General features: G+C 38.7%; 1 protein-coding gene across 4 annotated transcripts in view; it reads right to left on the bottom strand.

The window, feature by feature from the left end:
• Nucleotides 1–11,233: 11,233 nt before the first annotated feature.
• Nucleotides 11,234–21,751, bottom strand: part of PRRG1 (proline rich and Gla domain 1) — a 202,835-nt gene continuing 192,317 nt past the window's right edge. For all 4 annotated transcript variants that reach the window (XM_058291957.2, XM_058291956.2, XM_058291955.2 and 1 more), the window contains one exon: nucleotides 11,234–15,353. In XM_058291957.2, the coding sequence (XP_058147940.1) occupies nucleotides 14,871–15,353 (483 nt within the window). In that variant the 3' untranslated portion in view covers nucleotides 11,234–14,870. The remainder of the gene's footprint in view (nucleotides 15,354–21,751) is intronic.

Genomic DNA, 21,751 nt, shown 5'->3' with positions numbered 1-21,751 from the left:
GCGGTCCTTGCGGCACTCTGTGGCATGTGGGCGAGCCTGCCTGCACAAGGAGGTCCCAGGACGAGAATCCAGGGCCTCCCATATGGGAGACGGGAGCCCAACTGATTGAGCCAGGGTCCCTTTCCTGGGAGGTTTTTAATTACTGATTATCCCTCTTGTTATAGGTCTGCTGACATTTTCTATCTCTCCTTATGTCAGATTAGGTCATTTGTATGTTTCAAGGAATTTGTTCATTTCATCCAGGATTTCTAATTTGTTGGCATAGTTTTGCATAGTATCTTCTTATAATTCTTTTTATATCTGTTAGTTGAGTAGTACTGTCCCCATTTTCATTCCTGATTTTAGTGTTTTTTTGTGTGTGTATTCACTCTATTTCTTTGTAAGGCTGGCTAAAGGCTTTGTCAATTTTATTAATCTTTTCAAAAAACAACTTTTGGTTTTGTTGACTGTTATTTTTCTATTCTCAATTTCATTTATCTTGAATTTAATCTTTACTCTTTCTTTCCTTCTACTAACTTTGGGTTTACTTTGATCTTACTCTGGTTTCTATAGGTGTGAAATTTGGTTATTGATTTGTGATGTTTCTTCTTTTCTAATGCAGGGATTTAGAGATACAAATTTCCCTCTGAGCATGCCTTTGCTGTGTCCCGTAAATACTGGCATGTTGTGGGGTTTTTTTATAGCAATTTTATTCAGCTATATCCAAATGCCACACAATCAGAGTTGTGCATTCATCACCACAATCAATATTAGAGCATTTTCATTACTCTAAAAAGAAAAAAAAACACCCCTTAGTAGTTACCTCTCAATCCCTCTATCCATCCCCTGCCATACATATCCACTAATCTGATTCCATCTCTATAAATTTATTTATATTTATAATTTATATAAATGGAATCAAATAATACACAGCATTTTGTGTCTTGTTACTGTCACTTAGGATAATTCTCTTTTTATAATTGATGAAAATATTAATATATTACTATTCACTACAGTCCATAGATTGTTTTAGATGCATTTTAGCTCAGATATCACCCTATTATTAACATCTTGTAATACCAACATATGTTTATTCTGATTCATGTAAGAACATTCTTATCTTTGTACTATAACCATAGTCATCGTCTGCACCAGGGTTAACTATGATATACAGTCCTATGCTTCATCCTTTAGCTTTTTAAAATTTTTTATTTATTTCTCTCTTCACCCCATTGTCTGCTCTCTGTGTCCATTCGCTGTGTGCTCTTCTGTGTCTGCTTGGATTCTTGTCAGCAGCACTGGGAATCTGTGTCTCTTTTTTTGTTGCATCATCTTGCTGAGTCAGCTCTCCGTGTGTGCGGTGCCACACCTGGGCAGGCTGCGCTTTCTTCATGCAGGGTGGCTCTCCTTATGGGGCGTGCTCCTTGCACATGGCTCCCCTATGCGGGGGACACTCCTGCATGGCAGGGTACTCCTTGAGCGCATCAGCACTGTACGTGGGCCAGCTCACCACATGGGTCAGGAGGCCCTAGGTTTGAACCCTGGACCTCCCATGTGGTAGGCGGACATTCTATCTGTTGAGCCAAATCTGCTTCCCGTCCTTTAGCTTTTCTTCTAGTAATATATACAACCCTAAACTTTCCCTTTCAACCACAATCATATCCCCATATTTGCACTGCTAATTACATTCCTTGTAATGGGCTATCATCACCTCTACCCAATTCTAAGCATTTACAATTAACCTTATTACAAATTCTGCACAAATTAAGCCTCTGCTCCCCATTCTTTATCCTCCTTTTATCTTCTAGTGATCAATCTTCTAGCTATTAACTCCATGACTTTGTTCATTATATTTAGTTCATATTGGTGAGATTGTACATTATTTGTTCTTTTGTATCTGGCTTGTTTAAACATAATGTCCTCAAGATTCATCTATGTTGTCATATGCATTGCAACTTCATTTTTCATACAGCTGGATAATATTCCATCATATGCTTATAACACATTTTGTTTATCCATTCATCTGTTGATGAACCCCTGAGTTGTTTCCACATTTTAGCAATTGTGAATAATGTTGCTATGAACATTGGTGTACAAATGAACAATATCAACAATTAAAAACTCAGTCTTTGCAGATGGGCTCCATATGTGTGTGTTGGGGATGCCTTCAACTCTCACCCAGGCAATTTACCATTCTGACTTAGCTTGCATTTCCTGTCCACCCTAAGCCTGAGATCAGAGGGAGTAAGAATTTAGAGCCTTCCCATATCTTTACAAAGCTTTTATTCCCTAAAGCATCTCATTCCTCAGCATTTCCTCCCAAGAATTTTGGTTTGTCTGTTGTTTACCCCAACCGGCAACTTATGGGGTAAAACAAACAACCCCAGTTATATAAGAATAATGCCTATTCTGCTTCCTCTGTTACTGGGAGCATATACTGGGAATGTGGGCTGATGTCTTTGAAGCTACCACCAAGCTGCATAATGGGGGATGAGATCAGGGTAAGTTAAAACACCACAAATCTCTCTTCCTGAGGCTAAGTTGCTGAAAACTTTTGTTTAGTTTCCAGAGTTCGGCTAAAGTTTATTCTGGCAAGTTTTACCAATTTATTTACTACTTTTGTGAAGGGATAGGCTTTTGGAGTTTTCTACTCCAAATGTCATTTTTGCTGACATCACTCTGTTTATTTAAATATTTTAAAGAATATATTAATACCATCTTTTCCCGCAAATGTAAAACCACTGGGCATTTAAAATGTATCAAAAAGTAGAGTGGGGATCCTGGGGAGGACTAATGCCATCCAATAGAGGGAACTGTATCCCTCGAGAGAAAGGGTGGCTCCCAGGGCATTGGGGCAGTTGAGCAAGTTAGGCCCTGAACACTATTCCATCTATCTCTGGAAGTGGCTCCTCAGGAAACGGAGGTTGGCTATCACTGAGGGCACCAAGGTGGAAGGGAAAATGGACGTTAAATGTGTGGAACCAAAGTAAATGGGGGGTAAGAGAGGAGTTTCTTGAGAGTACACAAGGATGGATATAAAACATGTAATATTACACCATAACATATAGGAGATGACAGACTGATAATGTAAACCATAATGTAAAACATAGGATAACTAAAAATGTAAAGAACTGTGTATCCTAAAGTATGCACCATAATGTAAACACAGATGTCACCTTGTTAGAAAGCTAATGTCTCAGACTCTGTACATCACTTTAAGTAAATATGATATGAATAGGGCGTAAGAGTATCACTGTGGAAGGGAAAAGGTTTTCTGGTGGATGTGTGGGAGTGCTGTATATTATATATATACATTGCTGTGGTCTAGGACTCCTGTGAAGAAAAGCTGAATAATTAGGGGGGGGGGGGGGGGAAAGGAAAAAAATAGGATGTGGAATTTTTTCAAGTCAACATTCTTTATCTAAGTTCTTTATCTAACTTTATCCAAGTTCTTTATCTATCCTTTAAACTCATCGCTATATGCCATTCCCTAGTAAGGGACCATGACATTATATTGGGCTTCAAATTTCGGGGAGTTCTGGATCACAGAGTGTTTCAACAATGGCAATGGAGGGATACTGGTATGGGATACCAATGACAGGTGATATATGACTGACAGGGAGCTGTACAGAACATATGTCCAGGGTGCATGGTAATGTTTGGATATACTCATAGTGGCAACAATTAAAAACCACAGTAGGGGGGGTACTGGGTTCCTGGCCAGTGGTGCTCTGTCGTGGTCCCTAGGGGAGCAGCGACAGTCTCCCAGGTACAGTGGTGGGGACCGGGAGGGAGTGAGGGTTCAACAGTGAGCCCCTGATACTAATGACTATGCTTGTGAGCTGATAAACCCAAAATAATAACAAGGCCTAGAGCAACTTTGTGCCTGGGAATTTCCTTCTGTCAGCCTTCATGTTACTCAAATGTGGCCAGTCTCGAAGCCAAACTCAGCATGTAAATGCAATGCCTTCCCCCCAGCGTGGGACATGACACCCGGGGATGAGCCTCCCTGGCAACGAGGGACCACTATCAACTACCAACTGATGATGCAACTGGAAAATGACCTTATACGGAAGGTTCAATGCGGATCAGCAGAATATCCATGTCTACATAAAATACCATGACTTTAAAATGCTGTTTGACCTAAAGTAAGGGGGAAATGGAAAGGAGAAATGAGTTTATATGGCTACGAGTTTCTAAAAAAGAGTCTGGAGGCTGGCAGAAGGTTTGCCCTCATGCACAACTGAGCAGAGTCAGAGAGACAGATAAAGCAGATACAACCCCCAGATATTGGTTCCTTTGAGGGCTAAAGAGACCCATGGGAGTTATGGTCATGGCCGATGGGGTTAACTACCAGGGCAGATGGCCCCTCTTTGGAAATGGTGTTTATGTGTGATGAATCTGGACTCAGATGGGATCTCCCTTCATAAGACTTTCATGCTAATGTGCTGGAGGTGCAGTTAATGTTGGGGTTTAAGATATATTTAGGGGATTTGAATCTCTGGACTGACAATGTGATAGCCAGATCCTGAGCCTCAACAGACTCCAGCACCTACAATCTGATTTATTGGACTTACCACACTCAGCTAAGATGGAGGTGAAGAAGGACAACCACCACACCATGGAGCCTAGAGTGATTACAACTGAAAATGGGAGGATTGCATCCAGCATCCAGGTGGAATCTGAGCCTCCTCTTGACATAAAGGTGCAATGGACACAACCAATCCAGTGTCCACATAGAAGAGGTGGCATTGGATTGGGAAAAGTGGACATAATGGACAAAGGGTATGGGGAAAGGCAGGAAGAGATGAGAGGTGGAGGCGTCTTCGGGACATGGAGCTGCCCTGGATGGTGCTTCAGAGGTAATCACCGGACATTGTAAATCCTCACAGGGCCTACATGATGGAATAGAGGAGAGTATGGGCCATGATGTGAACCAATGTATATGAGGTGCAGAGGTGCCCAAAGATGTACTTACCAAATCCAATGGATGTGTCATGATGATGGGAACGAGTGTTGTTGGGGGGGGGGAGAGGGGGGGTGGGGGGGTGGGGTTGAATGGGACCTCACATATATATTTTTAATGTAATATTATTACAAAGTCAATAAAAAATTAAAAAATTAAAAAAAAAAAAAAAAAGTAGAGTGGGGGACAACCAGCAAGATGGTGACAGAGTAAGGCGCTACTAGAGTCAGCGCATTGCTACAGGGCAGTTAGTAATCACCCAAAGCTATCTAAAGCACCTGTTTGGGGGATCCAGGAGACCAGAAGAGCATCCTGCCACATCCTTGAAGGACTGGAAGAAGGAGACTGCCCATCTGTAGAGAAGACTCGTAAGTAGAGTGCTCCATGCCAAGGAGGCTGGTGCCCATCCTCCACTGGAGGTACAAGTCGCCTTGGGAGCTGTTCCGTGGCTGGAATAGAAAGCTCCACTTCCTCAAAATGGGGAAGAGACAGTTAGGCACCAACTTCAGCGACTGATGAGTACATTCAGCGAGCTACAGTATGATCCTGAGAACAGCTAAGGTTTGAGCCTGTCCAGGTCAGAAAGAGGCCGGGAGCCACCATCTTAACTCCACTCCTGGCATGAGGGGAAGCGGGGCGGAGTGAGAATCCCAGTAATGGTGGGGACTAGCTTCTTCCCATCCAGGTCAGATTGCAGCTTTAGACTAGGTCCCAGTGTCACCTCCAGCAGGGAGGAAGCTGTGGGGACCTGCACCAGCCTCTGCAGGGAAGTTACAGGCCCACCGTGGAAGCCGGTGATCATTCTACTCTGGCCCCTCAAGCTGCCCCAGGAGCTATTCTGTGGCTGGAATTGGAAGCGTCATTTCCCAAAAACAGGGGAGGAATAGACACTTAGCCACTGACTGCAGCTACTAATTAGTAAATTCAGCTGGTTAAAGTATAAGCATAATAACAGGTAAAGTTTGAACCTGTCCAAGTCAGAAACAAGGCTGACTAAAAATCACAGTGACCATAGGGACCAGCTTTTCACCTAGATGGGACTGCAGCCCTCGCCTAGGCTTTAGCTCCATCTCTGGCAGGAAGCTGGGGGGTCCTGCACCAGCCCGTGGGTACCTGCAGGTACCTTTGGCTGGCACCAACTGAAAATCAGAAGTCTACCAGGGCAACTGTGGTCATCTTGGACTTGCACTGCATAGATTGCTGCCCACACCTGCAGCTCCATCCCCATCCCAGGCAGGAGAGGAAGGAGCATGAAGCTTCATCATTCTCTCTGGATAACTATAGTCTAGACCTGCACAACTTGGATTTTTACACATGGCTGTGGTTTTATCCTTACCTCTGGTAAAGGAAAAAGGTTAGAATAAGCTTCATTGGTCCCTGGGGCAAAGCAGGCAGCTTGAGACTCTACAGCTTCCAGCACCGGTTACATCCTCAGCATCTACTACACAACCAGCAAAGGAGAAAGGCAAGAAAGTCCTAAAGAGAAACTTGCACCCAGAATAAATACATCTAGTAAGCCAGATGCCTAGAAACCAAAAACAAATTACAATCCACACCAAGAAACAGGAAGATCTTGCCCAGTTAAAGGAATAAGGTAAGTCTCCAGATGACATAAAGGAATGGAGACAACTCATCACAGATGTTGAAACAAATCTCCTTAATAAATTTAATGAGATGTATAAAAAGAATAAGGATATTAAGAAGATATTGGATGAGCACAAATAAGAATTTGAAATCATACATAGAAAAATACCAGATCTTACAAGAATAAAAGATGCAATAAATGAAATTTAAAATATACTGGAATCATATAATAGCAGATTTGAGTAGGCAGAAGAAAGGATTGGTGAGCTTGAAGAAATGGCCTACAAAAATGAACATACAAAAGAAGAGATGAAAAAATGAATGGAAAAAACTGACCAAGGTCTCAGGGAACTAAATGACACCAAAAGATGTGCAAACATACGTGTCATGGGTGTCCCCAAAGGAGAAGAGAAGGGAAAAAGGACAGAAGGAATACCTGAAGAAATAATGGTAGAAAATTTCCCAATCTTATTTAAGGACATAGATATCTGTGTCCAAGAAGCACAATGTACTCTCATCCGAATAAATCTGAATAGGCCAACTCTGAGAAACATACTAATCAGAATATCAAATGCCAAAGACAAAGAGAGAATTCTGAAAGCAGCAGGAGAAAAGCAATGCATAACATATAAGGGATACCCAATAAGATTAAGTGCCAATTTCTCATCTGAAACCACAGAGGGAAGAAGACAGTGGTGTTATATATTTAAGACACTGCAAGAGAAAAACTTCCAGCCAAGAATCTTATATCTGGCAAGGCTGTCTTTCAAAAATGAGGGTGTGTTTAGAATATTCACAGATAAACAGAATCTGAGAGTTTATAACCAAGAGATTGACTTTTCAGGAAACATTAAAGGGTGTGCTACAATCTGAAAAGAAAAGGCAGGAGGGAGAGGCTTGGAAGAGTCTAGAAATGAAGATTATATCAGTAAAAGTAACTAAAAGTCTCAAAAGTGCAGTGAAAATAAAATATGACAGATAAAACTCAGATGTCGAAATGGGTGAAATAAAAACTGCCTTTAAAGTAATAACATTGAATGTTAGTGGACTAAACTCCCCAATCAAAAGACACAGACTGGCAGAATAGATAAGAAAATATGAGTCACCTATATGCTGTCTGCAAGAGACTCACTTTAGACCCAGCTATACTAATAGATGGAAAGTGAAAGGCTAAAAAAAAGATATTCCATGCACGCAGCAACCACATACACACACACAAAATCCATAGTAGATGTACTTATATCAGATGAAATAAGACTTTAAAAGACACCAGTAATGTGCAATTTGAGGAGGAAGTCAGGGAAAAAAATTTCACTTACAACAATAACTAAAATAATCGAATAATTAGGAATAAACTTAACCAAGGGTGTAAAGCACATGTATTCAGAAAACTATAATGCATTATTAAAAGAAAATTTAAAAAGACCTAAATGGAAGAACATTCCATGCTCACAGATTGTTAAGACTAAATATCATTAAGATGTCAATTCTACCCACATTGATATACAGATTCAATGTAATCCTGATAAAAATTCCACCAGCATTTTAAAAATAAATGGAAAATAGAATTGTCAAATTTATTTGGAAGGGTCCTAAATAGCCAGAAACATCTTAAAAAGGAAAAGCAAAGTTGGAGGACTTTCACCTCGGGACTTTAAATCATATTACCTAACTACAGTGGTAGAAACAGCATGGTACTGGCATAAAGACAGACACTAGATCAATAGAACTGAATTGATGGCTCAGAAACAGACCCTCATATCTGTGGTCAAATGATTTTTGAAAAACCTGTCAAACCCACACAGCTTAGGCAGAACAGTCCATTCAACAAACAGTGCTGGAGAACTGGATATCCATAGCCACCTTATACAAAAAGTAATTCAAATGGATCAAAAACGAGATATGAAAGCAAGAACCATAAAGTTTCTAGAAGAAAATGTAGGAAAACATCTTCAAGGCCTGGTGGTAGGTGGTGGATTCTTAAAGCAGATGAGGACTGAGATGTGACTACTGATGCTCAAAGTATGTAAAAGTTTTAATTAACTTTACTATAAAAGTGTGGAAATGTATAGAGTTGATGGTAATACATTATAGTAACAGCTGGTTTTAAATGGGAAAGTGGCTGGAAAGGGTAGTCTAGGAATGTAAATGTCAACTGAAAGAAAGTTAGAGAATAATCTAGGGACTGAATAACAATAAGCCCAGAGATGGATGAGAATTGTGGTTGATGGTACAGATGCAAGAGTGCCCTTTTTGAGCTAGAGCAGATGTATATCACTCTTGTAGGGAATGTGAAGCATGGGAAAAATACAACTGGAGTGTGTGGTTAACAGCAGTACTGTAATATTCACGCATCTATGTCAAAGATGTACTGTGTTGATAAGGGGGAGGATGGAAAAAGTGTGCCAAATGTAAGCTATGGACCATGGTTGGTGTTAATAGTCTGATGATATTATCTCATAATCTGTAACAAATCTTGCACCATGATGTGTGTTGATGAAGGGGTGTTGTATGGGAATTCTACACATGTGCATGATTGTTTTCTAAGTTCACAACTTCTGTAATAAAAACATATTTTAAAAAATAACAATAGGGTAGGTAGGGTGAAAATACACCAAAATAAGATATGGACTATAGTTAGTAGCACGATTTTGACAACAGGCTTTCATAATTTGTAACAAATGTCTACAAACAATGCAAGGTGTTGGTGGTGGGTTGATGTATGGGACTCCTGTATGAAGTTATACATATTTGCTTTGAAAGTTCACAACTTTTACTATACACGTATGTAAGTTCATGTATAAATGATATAATAATATATTTTGAGGATGTTGTTTCATCATTAGTTAAAAATGTTTCACAACAATGCAAGGTATTAGTGGTAGGGTGAGGTATAAGAGCTCTGTATGTTCCCAGAAGCAAGGGACATAGACATAATTACTTTCTAATCCTTTCAGAGTCTCACACATGGTAGGTATTTTGTAAAAATCAACTGAACTATAGTAGAAAATAAGGTTAGATAAGCTGGTAGTGCCAGATTATATAGGTCCTTGGAAGTTTTAAAAAACATAGAAGTAAAGTAAATGTAATTACTGAGAATAAAATGTCATGATACAATGTTTAAGGAAAGGACAGGCAGTAAGATTACAGCAAAAACAAAACAAAACAAACAAAAACAAGCATCAAGGAGAGCAGATAGAAAGCTATTCATATTTTGGTCAATTCATAGCCTATGAAAAACCCCTACTTTTATGTATTTGGTGTATTTAGGAGAGAGAATTAAAAAAGGATTAAATAAAACATAAGAAAAACCTTATTATAAATATAAAAAGTTAAATAGCATAATTTAATGAAAACCAACTGTTTAAAAAGGTGAAATATAACTAAATACATGCTATTTATACAGAATCAGCTTTTAAAAGCTGATAACTCTGGTGTTTAGTGCCTATATCTTTGGCCTTCCCAATAGCTTCTCTTTTCAAGGCTTTGCTGGAAAAGGTTAGGTTGTTCCAGTTGAAATTCCAAAGAAAGTGGCACTAAACACTAGGGTTATCAGTACAAAAGCATTTAGTAGGGGAATTTATGGACAGAGAGCTGTAGCTACCTTGTGACTGACAGCAAGATGGCAAGAAGTTCACTCAAGTACGTCTGTGTCTTTGGAAACCGCTCTACAGATTAAATGTGGTTGAGGAACAAGGGTGGCTAAGTGCCTGGGGCTTGAATGCAAGTATTGGGAAAACATCTTAGTATGTGCTCTTTTTCTTGAAGCAAGACGTGCTCATGGTGGTCTGTGCTCAACATTACATCAGCCAAAGCTTGGCATGCTTCCAGGGTGTTACATAAATGGGTATCTGAAGAGGAGGTAGGGGCAAGATCAATCCTTCAACAGGAAGGACATGCCACATGTATCACATAAAATATCCTTAGGAACTTTTTTTTTTAAAAGAAAGTCTATGTGATCATAGCCACATATCAGCTTTTAAAAACTGATCTATGATTACAGATGTTAGAAAAGTGTTACTTTTAAGGAAAGCATATGAGGTAGTCAGTCTTCTGGGTGCTGGCAATGTCATGATCTAGGTGTTGGATTTTATGGATGGATTCATCGAGCTCTAAGTTATATAATTTTTAGAAACTGAGATGTATTTTTAAAGTGTTTTTTATTATATTTTACAAATCTGTTTATAAAATGAACACTTAGACTTTACTTGACTATAAAGTAAGTAATTTGAACATTTTATACCATAGAGATCAAGTCATATGGTTTATGACATGATGCTTCAGCTTTTAGTCTTTGAGGAAGATGCCTATGATCACGTTTTCATTTTCTGCTATCTCTTCTCATCTTCTCAAATGTCAAATACAAGCTGCTATTCTATTAAGTAACAAAAATAACCAACTCTTGGGATCTGCAGTCAATACCAGAACCTGAGAAACTACATTACAGCAGGGGGCTCAACCTCAGCCTTTGGAGAGAGTGCTTCCATTTTGTACCATACCAGTTCCATTTAAAAATGGTCCAGCAAGCTCTTACTCACATTGAGAATACCCTGAAGATTTTACCAGATGATTTCTAATTCCCTTACTGAGGGATATTCCTTAAATTCATAAGAAAACGGAATAAATAATTTTACCTTGGAAATAAAACTACAGTTAATAAGAGTCTAACCATAATATAATTAACACATGGCAGAAGAACTCTTCTTGGGTTTAAAAATAGCTTTATTTAGCATTCCAAAACACAGAAACATAAGAAAAACCTTATCTATTATAAACATAAAAATAGTTAAATACCATAATTTAATGTAAACCAAGTGTTTAAAAATGTGAAATATTATAATAAAATACATGCTATTTACACAGAACCAAGTTAAAACTACGTCCATTGTTATCAGATCATCAATCTTGAAGTCATCATTGATAATGAAACAAACACAGCACTTCTATTTGTACTGGTTAAGAGGGAAAAAAATCACTTTGTTTACTTTAAAGAGATATAACTCATTGTGACATTCAGAGCAGGAAGGCAGAAAATGCCCTTTCTAGAATTCCAGACACAACCACTGCATGTAGAGGCTTATAAACGATTCTGCTGGAAGACCATAGAGCCCATTCTTTTGTTTAGTGCAAACCAATTGATTCAATTTAGTTACTGCTTAAGAAAAGTACTAAATATATTCTGCAAAAATAAACCTTTATTAAAAACGGTCAAAGGTGAATGTAATATCAATCATGTAAGAAAGACAAAAACATAAAAAATGTATATTGTTCTAAACAAGCCCCTTAATTATAATAAATGTGATGAGTCTGAGTTTATAAAAACCAGATAAGGTTGCTGAAGATTAAAAAAAATAAACTCAAAAGAAATAAACCTAAATGAATGTTTCTTGAAGAAAGTAGTATTTTGTTTAGCCTGTCATGACCATGTAAAAGCTACCATGAGATCTGTCACTGATGCCAGTTATACACCATAATATTGTATAGTGTTTTGTTTGACCAACAGTATAAAAAAACTGTTGTCATTGGTCAGTTTAAGCAGTTGGCATTTGTTTTAAGGATCAACATTCATTGTTATACTGTAATTCAGGTATCTCTTAGAGGCATAATTAAATCCAAGGCAAGGAGCTGAAAATATAACAAACTTCCAGGAATAGATACTTACTAGTAGAAGATCCTGCTGCTTTGTCTAATCCCAGGTTCTAAAACTTTATGACCTCTGGACTACTTTACAGTCATATCATTTACTGGGGATTCAGACTCAAAAGAGCCTTTGTTTTCGTGGTTTATATCTATGAATATTTGCTTTATTAGGAAACAAAACAAATTTTAAACATGTTAATTCATTTAAAAATAAACCCATTACATGCAAACATAAATAACATTTTTATGAAAAATAGATATATTTTCAAAAACAGAAAAAGGATTTGTGGAGAGAGTGGCATTGTTTTACATTTTTAAAACTCTTTTTGAGAGAATAAGAATGAAAAAGGCAAATAATGTATTCATATTATTATGAAAATAGTTTTGATCTCACAGAATCTTGGAAGGATGAATCCAAGGGCCATACCTGGAAAACTGCTAGTCTAATATAAGGCCTACCATAACCAAAAAATTAAAATAAAAAAATAAAAGTCCATACAGGAGGAACCTTAATTTTTATTAAAGAAAAAAAAAACAATTAATAGAACCTCTCTCCCCCCCAAGAAAAAAGATCTACACATACATACACAAATCACTGGATCACTCCCACCCTACCTTCAGCTTTAACTAAGAAGCCAAAGTTTGCCATGTATTCGTGGTCAAGTTCAAAACAATATTTTCATTTCTGCCGAGATCGTGGTCAAGATATACTCATTTGTAGACTATAAATGGTATGAAACCCATTAATTAAATGTACACGCTTTAGTTTCCTTTCCAACATTTAGCTAAGACTGTTTGTGCTGAGCCAGCTCTCTTCTTTAAGGTTCTTAAGGTATAGGGTAGATGATGGCAGGGGTTTAACCAAAAGCCCGCACATTCAATTGAACATGTTAGCCATTTATGGAGCCGCTGCTTTATTTCTGACTGTGTGAAAGCTCTCATAAACGTCAGAGAAACGGAGGGAGAAAACTCTCCCTGAAGCATAATTTTAACAACACACCACCTCACACTTAGCACTTCACATTTTACCAAGTACTTTGACACGCACCATCTCATTTTATCCTTTTAAAGCCCCTGGAGGACAGGACAGATGATATCATCCCCATTTTAGAGGTGAGGAATTAAGAGGCACAGGGACATGGATCCTGCCCAAGGTAACATGGCAAGGATGTGGCAGAGCAGGATTAGGATTCAGGCCATCTGGTTCCAAGTTCAGGAGCCCTCCAACATTCCTCTTGTTCCTTTGTTTCCAGGCAGGATTGGGGGGTTTGGTGGGAATGGAGATGCAGCCAGCAGGGAAGGACCCGCTGAAATTTGCATTCCTTCTGCTCACCTACATTTTCTCCAACCCCTGAGAGTGGCACAGACATTTCCTTGAACAGATCTAATGAATTTTCCATCAGTGCATACAAAATGAAACCTCTTTTTTAAAAAAATGAAACCTCTTAGGAAAAACTGTCTTAACTTTTCCTTTTTGGAGCCAGTTCGTGTAGGCAATTTAACCACAACCTGTTCTCTCCACTCCAAGACAAAAATAAAATTCCTGCAGTTAGAAAGAAAATCTGATGAAAATACAAAATGAAATGCCAACAATTATGAGAGGGGCTATAACCTGATTTTGCAATCTTCCTCCACTAATTGGAGAGCAATATAAAAATCACAGTTCTTAACTGAATTGAATATTGCTTCCTAATAATCTTGAGGCACAGAATGCAACATATATAAAAACCCTTAGAAAATAATTTCAAAATTTTCATTTTAACTCAACTCATATGTGGTTGAAGAATCTGTGGTAGGTGAGAGGACAGCAGAGTAAAAGGCAATGACACAGCTAGAAGAAAATAATATGGCCACATGTAAGCAAAGGAGTAATGAGTATGTATTTCATTATACACACCCACATACATATGTGTGTGTATATATATACATACAGACACACTTTAAAATCTATTCTGCTGCCAGCAAATGCTCTCTACCCAAGATGTTAATTCAAATCACCTAAAACATGATATTCAGAGATGCTAAGCAAATATGGTATAATTTTCTGTGGGTGGGAAGGGTGGCCAACCAAAAAAAAATCCCTACTATAAAACTTGCTAAATACCATTAATGACCAAAGATTTTCTTGCTATATATTGTAAGCAAGTCATTTAGTGTTTCCATTCTCTCCTTTCTGCGATGTTTCTAAAATCAAGACTTACTACATGCATTATTTTACTTTAGAAGGTAGATGGAGAAAACAGGAGATTAACAAAAACCAGTAAAAGTTAGAAAACATGCTAAGTTTATCTTACTTGCAAAATTCAACAGCATGTTGCTGGCTATTACACAAATTGTTGGTGCCTTTTCCTCCAATTCCAGTGAGTAATGCTCTCTTCACATGTGATTGAAATAGAAGTTAGTCTATATACTGTGTTGATATGCACACATGTATATATGTATACATAAATATAATTGTATGTATACCTCCTCGCAGCACATGAATACCTCCGCTATTATGTTTTTCTTTTTTACATATATTCACTAGCAAAAATGATTTTATAGTAGGAAACAAAATTAAAGGAAATAAAATCAAAGTGTGAAGTGGCATGTTGTAAAGTCCAATAAAATAAGACAATGTACATTTATGTAGTGGTAAAGTGCTAGAAAATCCTTTCATTAGTATTTTAAAAACGATTAGAGTAAAAAGAAGTTTGCAGCTTCATTTGATGGTGGTGACCATAGGCACCATAGCAATGGCACTGGCTGAGTTGGAGTTGATGATGTCTTCATACTCTGGAGGTGGGTCTAAATGAGGGTCCGTTTCACTCCTCAGGTTCACCTGGCCAGTAGCCTCCTCATAGGTCGGTGGGGGGTCGCAGTTGGACAGGCGTGTGGAGACAGAATCTGAGCGCCCAACCACATATTCCAGAAAGCCTGGAGACAACCCACTGCTATCAAACACTTCATCTGGTGGCGGAGGTGGAGTGATAATATTCAGGTGCTGGGGGAAGGGAATGTGGCCCTCAGTCACCGTCTGTCTACGAGTTTTGTTTCTCAGGAAGCATCTCCAGATTAGGAAAATGACAAGGAGGATAATGAAGAGACCAAAGATCAGTGGAAAGGTAAGGTAAAATTGAAACCAATCACTTCCTCTGCTACTCTCTCCCTGGTGTGCTTTTGTGTAGGTGCTCCAAAACTCTTTCTGAAAATATAAGACAAAACAAATCAAAATCAGTATGATTAAAAGATGGAAAATTCAGATGAAAAAATGTCTGGGTTCAGTGAACATAATGAACAAAAGACCAAAACCAAATGTGCTGGTTGAAACGACTTACATCCTATAATTTCCATGACAAGAAATTACAAATCAATTATGGTACCCAATCTGGATCCTCCCAAAAAGGGCAGTTAGAACCCATCAATCTTTTCAAGACTTACTCACATTTAAAGCTACCGCATTTCAGAGGGAAAAATAAAAACGAGGATTTCCTCTTTCCTGATTATATGAAATAATTTTCCTTTAAAAATACAAGTAAAAAAATTATTCTCAATATCCACTTGTGAGATTCTCATCACCAAATCCCCATCATAATTAACAGCACGTGCTATTTTGGCTATTGTAGGTTTTAGTACTCAAACATTAAACAGGTTAATATCTTGTTTTCTAATGGTTCTGTGTGGTGTCCCCTTCCATTAGATTTTCCTCCCCAACATCCTCTCTATCAGTACACAGATGTTGCATAGTATACAGAATGCTGAGATTATGTTTTGCTTCTAGTAAAGACCTTGGCTAGTGATGAAATTGCGTTAGGATATTTCCAAACCAAATCAAAAATGAAATGTGGTCTAGTGGTTCAAATGTTTTATGATACAGGGGAAAAGATGTAAAAGTAAAAAAAAAACAGCCCTGATTCAATTATAGCCATGGGAACTGAGCAAAGTATTCTCTAAGCCTTAGTTTCCTCACCTGTAAATTAGAATAATAACCTACTTTATAGGCTGCCTGAGCATTAAATGAGATATACATGCATATAAAGCATTTTAAGTGCTTGGTAAATAAACACTGAGTAAACAGTAGTGATTAAAATTAATTTTTGTATACCACAATCAAGTCTCTGCTTGAAAATGACAGATAATAATCTATTTTATACTCTGGTACAAAGACCAGCCTCAATCCCAATTCATTCTAACTCAATTTTTTTCTTTTTTTTTGTCTTCATTTATTTTTTTAATGTTACATTCAAAAAATATGAGGTCCCCATATACCCCCCACCCCCCTCACCCCACTCCTCTGCCCATAACAACAACCTCCTCAATCATCATGAGATATTCATTGCATTTGGTGCATACATCTCTGAGCACTGCTGCACCTCACAGTCAATTGACCTCAATTTTCAATGCTTAAACTTAATGAGTGCTTTTCTTTTGATCATATTTATTTGCATGCACTGCAATTCATTTATGATATTTGAAGTATCTGGCATCAAGCGAGGCAGTAATTGGAATCCAAATCCAAGGGAGGTTTGTCATTATGCAAATGGATAAATAGAGCATATTGGACTAGAGCAGGGGTTGCAAACGCAAATGTTCCAATGCGGAAAAACATTTATATAATTCCATGAAATTAGTTAAATGCAAGATCTGGGGTACTAAAGCTGATTGTTTTTTATTTTACTTACCTAGCCTTACAGTTCTTTCAAGTACTCTGTGGACATAACAACGGCCCAACACCATCACAATTTTCCACCCCTGATCTAAATGATCTCAAAGTACATTATTACTCCAACCTTCCATTAGTCTAACCTTAATGTGGATATGTTATAATAAATAGTTATTTACTAAATGCTATATACATATTCACAATGAATTGTCCCTAAAAATAAAATGAAAATATGTCAAATTTTGCAAAAGAATATTCCAAGTACAGCATTCATTTTACAATACCAAAAAAAAACTAAAAAATCTCACAACTCATTTGACTCATTTGTTTCATTAATACTTAATATTAAAACTTTAATCACAGGTGAAAATTCATGAAATACAGATGTATGAAGTTTTTTAAAAAACAAATGTGCTCCTAAAATGTAGCTTTTAAATAAAAACAATAAATGTGCCTTTAAACTTACATATGATTAACTGTCATGTTTAGGATTGCCAACTCTAATATTTTCTGATTTAAAAAGTAATATATGAAAAAAAAAAGTAGTATATGGGGAAGTGGCTGTGACTCAATAAGTTGGGCTCCTGTCTACCATATGGGAGGCCCTGGATTCGCCTCCTGGGGCCTCCTTGTGAAGGCAGGCTCACCCGCATGTCGCAGAGAGGCGCTGGCCCACCGGCGCCATGGAGAGCAGACTCAGCAAGGTGACGCAACAAAAAGAGAGCCAAGCAAAAACGCAGAAGATCGTGCAGTGAATGGACACAGAGAGTAGACAGCAAACTAGCTGTGGGGTGGGGGTGGGGGGAATAAATAAAAATAAATACCGACACAAAAGAATGCACAGTGAATGGATACAGAGAGCAGATAGCACACAAAAAACTGCAGGGGGTGGGGAATAAAAAAATACAAGAAAAAGTAATATATGGTTGGTGGCAGAGTAGGGAGCTCTAAGAGTCAGCTCCTTACACAGGGCAGCTAGTAATCAGTCAGCATCTGTCTAAATCAACTGTTTGGGGGAGCTCCAGAGACTAGAACAACACTGTACACCATCCAAGGAAGAGTGGAAGGAAAAAACTGACAATCTGTGAAAATCTATAAGTAGATCCTTCCACATTGCAGAGGCTGGTGCTGCCTCGGGAGCCACTCCCTCACTGGAAATAGAAGCTCCCTTTCCCAAAAGCAAGGGTGGGAAGGGGCCTGTAATCAACTAAGACTATTGATTAGCAAATTCAGCTAGCTGGATTCCAATTTTGAGCACAGCTAAAGTTTAAACCTGCCAAAGCCAGAAAGAAACGAGCAGCCTTTGTTTTAAATGCATCCACAGCAGGAGTGGAAGCTGGGTTGATTGAAGAATAGACTAGATTCCTGGGACTGGTGGAATCAGGTTCAGCATGCTCAGGTTGGATTGCTGCTGGCAGCCATGAATTGGGCCCCTGTGCCTGGCAGGAGAGGAAGTTGGGCACAGTTTGAACATTCTCTAGGGGCAGTGAAGGCAGATTCAGCCAGCCCACCTCAGAGGGCCCAGCACAGGTTCCAGCAGTTGATTAGAGTACTCAAATCCTAGGGTCTATTGAGTTGTGCAAATTTCATCCTGGGAAGGCTGGCAGCCTTGGTCTCAAACATGCCCCCAACAGGGGCTAAGTCAGCTGAGAATTAAAGGTGCAACACCACCTTAGGACTGTGGGGGAATACCTGGATGAAGAGCACTATCTGCTGGAAACATCAGTAAAGGGAAAATTAGGGGAGTCGTCAAAGAGAAGTTTAGAGGCCTGTAGGGTCTCCATCCCATGGTGCAATCTATCTGCACCCCCTTTGTGGGTTCCTGGGCCCATTCTGGCTGGGAAATCTGATCTGGGAAGGTAGTCTCCAGGGGGGTGCTCCTACCAAAATTAGCCCTCCAGGTAATAGCAACTAGAGAAAATGAAAGGCGTATTAAAAATATACACAGGCAAATATAAACACAAACAGAACATAGTAACAATCCCAGAAGAGGAACAGGGGAAAAGAAGCTTTCTCCTGGGGATAAAATAAGTGCACAAACAGTGCAATCTCAAACCTGTACCATAAATTCAGGGTAAGGATCAATCAGATGAATAAGAGCTTAAAAAATCTGATTTGTTAATCACGAGATATTATAAAGGTTCAAAGTAAGTTTAACCAAGTGTCAAAAGAGAAGATTTAACAAAAAGTCAACAATAAGAAAGCTATAGGCTACAGAGAAAAACTGAGCCCAGAATTACACCATGAAGAAAATCAGATGCCAAGACACTAGCAAAAAATTGCAAGCAATACTAAGAAACAGGAAGATGTGGCCTAGTCAAAGGAACAAATTAAACATCCAGACGAGATACAGGATGTGAGACAACTAATCACAGTTGTCCAAACAAATCTTAATAAATTCAGTGAGATGGCTAAAGAGATTAAGGATATTAAGAAGATGCTGGGTGAACACAAAGAGGAATTTGAAAGATGGAAAGAAAAATGACAGATCTTATGGGAATGAAAGGCACAATAAATAAAATAAAAAATACAGTGGGTGTAGCAGGTGTAGCTCAATGGTTGAGCTGTGATTTACATGTACCAGATCCTAGGTTCAATCCCCTGAATCTCCTAAAAAAATACAGTAGAGGCATACCACAGCAGGTATGAAAAGGCAGAAGAAAGGATAAGTGAGCCAGAAGACAGGGCTTCCAAAATCTAATAGATAGAGAAAAGAATGGAAAAAATTGAGAAGGGTCACAGGGAACTAAATGACAGCAGGAGGTATACAAACATATGTATCATGGGTGTCCCAGAAGGAGAAGAGAAGGGAATAGGGGCAGAAAGAATATTTGAAGAAAAAAATGGTAGAAAATTTCCCAAATGTTTTGAAAAACAGATATATATGTCCAAGAAATGTAACATACTACAATCCAAATAAATCAAATACACCTACTCTGAGACACATACTAATCATAATGTCAAATGCCAAAGATAAAGAATTCTGAAAGCAGCAAGAGAAAAGCGATTCATCACAAACAAGGGATGCCCAATAAGACTAAGTACTGATTTCTTATCAGAAACCATGGAGATGAGAAGGTAGTGGTATGATATATTTAAGATAATGAAAGAGAAAAACTGCCAGCCAAGAATCTTATATCCGGCAATATTGGCCCCAAATAGCCAAAAACATCTTGAGGAAGAATGAAGTGGAAGGACTCATACTACCTGACTTTAAAGCATATTTACAAAGCTACAGTGGATAAAAACAACACAAAAAAACAGCATGGGACTGGCAAAAGGATAGACATATAGACCAATGAAACTGAAATGATTATCCAAAAACGGACCTTCACATCTATGTTTATGTGATTTTTTTTCTTCCCCCGCCCCACACCTGGCCCCACCCTGCTCGGCTGTGTATGCTGTCTGTGTCTATTCACTGTGTGATCTTCTGTATCTATTTATCTTTTTGTCTTCTCTTCTCCTCTAGGATTCACTGGGATTTGATCCTGGGGACCTCTGATGTGGAAAGAGGTTCTCTGTCAATTGCACCACCTCAGTTCCTGGTCTCTGCTGTGCTTCACCTTGACTCTCCCCTTCGTCTCTCTTTTGTTCCATCATCATCTTGCTGCATGACTCACTTGCATGGGCACTGACTCATCGCATGGGCACTCAGCTTGCTGCATGGGCACTTGGCTCACCATGCAGGCACTGGCTCGCCATGTGGGCACTGGTTCACCATGTGCGCACTCACATGGGCACTTGGCTTGCTATGCAGTCACTCGTGTGGGCAGTCAGCTCGCTGCGGAGGTACTGGCTCACCACATGGACACTCATGTGGGCCCTTGGCTCACCATGCAGGCAGTCGCGTGGGCACTCGTCTCACCATGTGGGTACTCAGCTCGCCGCACGGGCACTGGCTTGCTACATAGGCATGCTTTCTCTTCTTCTTTTTCACCAGGAGTCCCCAGGGATTGAACCCAGGTCCTCCCATATGGTAGGCAGAGGCCTTATCAGTTAAGCCACATCTGCTTTCCTATGATCATGTGATTTTGACAATACTGTCAAATCCTTACTCAGCTAGAGCAGAACAGTCTATTCAGCAAATGGTGCTGGGAGAACTGGATATCCATATCCAAAAGAAAGAAGGAGGACACCTATCTCACACATATAAAAATTAATTCAAAATGGATCAAAGACCTAAATATAAAATCTAGATCCATAAAACTAGAAGAAAATGTAGGGAAACATCTTTAAGATCTTGTGGTAGGAGGTAATTTCTTAAACTTTATACACAATGCACAAGTATTAAAAGAAAAAATAGATAAATGGGTCTTCTTCAAAATGAAATACTTTTTTGGCTTCCAATGACTTTGTCAAGAAGGTGAAAAGGCAGCCTAGTCAATGGGAGAAAATATTTGGAAACCGCATATCTGATAAGGATTGATTTCCAGGATATATAAAGAGAACATACAACTCAATGATAAGGTGATAAGCAACCCAATTAAAAAAAAAAACAGGCAAAAGACTTAAAGAGACATTTTTCCAAAGAGGAAATAAAAATGGCTAAAAAGCACATGAGAAGATGTTCAACATCATTAGCTATTAGGGAAATGCAAATCAAAATTAAAATGAGATATCATTTCACACCTAATACAATAATACAAGTGTAGGACAGCACGTGGAGAAATAGGAACTCCTTGTCACTACCAGTAGTAATGTAGAATGGTGCAGCCTCTGTGGAAGACAGTTTGATAGTTTCTCAGGAAGCTAAATATAGAACTGCCGTATGATCTGGCAATCACTCTACTAGGAATATATTCAGAAGAACTGACTCAAGAAGAACTATAAAATACGAAGAGACCTACAACAAGTAAGGAGATTGAAATCAGCAATCAAAAACTTCCTAAGAAAGAAAAGCCTAGAACCAGTTTGCTTCCCTGGTGAATTCCACCAAA

The sequence above is a fragment of the Dasypus novemcinctus genome, chromosome X (assembly GCF_030445035.2).
Source record: "Dasypus novemcinctus isolate mDasNov1 chromosome X, mDasNov1.1.hap2, whole genome shotgun sequence".
Lineage (NCBI taxonomy): Eukaryota > Metazoa > Chordata > Mammalia > Cingulata > Dasypodidae > Dasypus > Dasypus novemcinctus.
The sequence above is the reverse complement of the archived record's forward strand: the minus strand, read 5'-3'. Positions and strand labels throughout refer to the sequence as shown.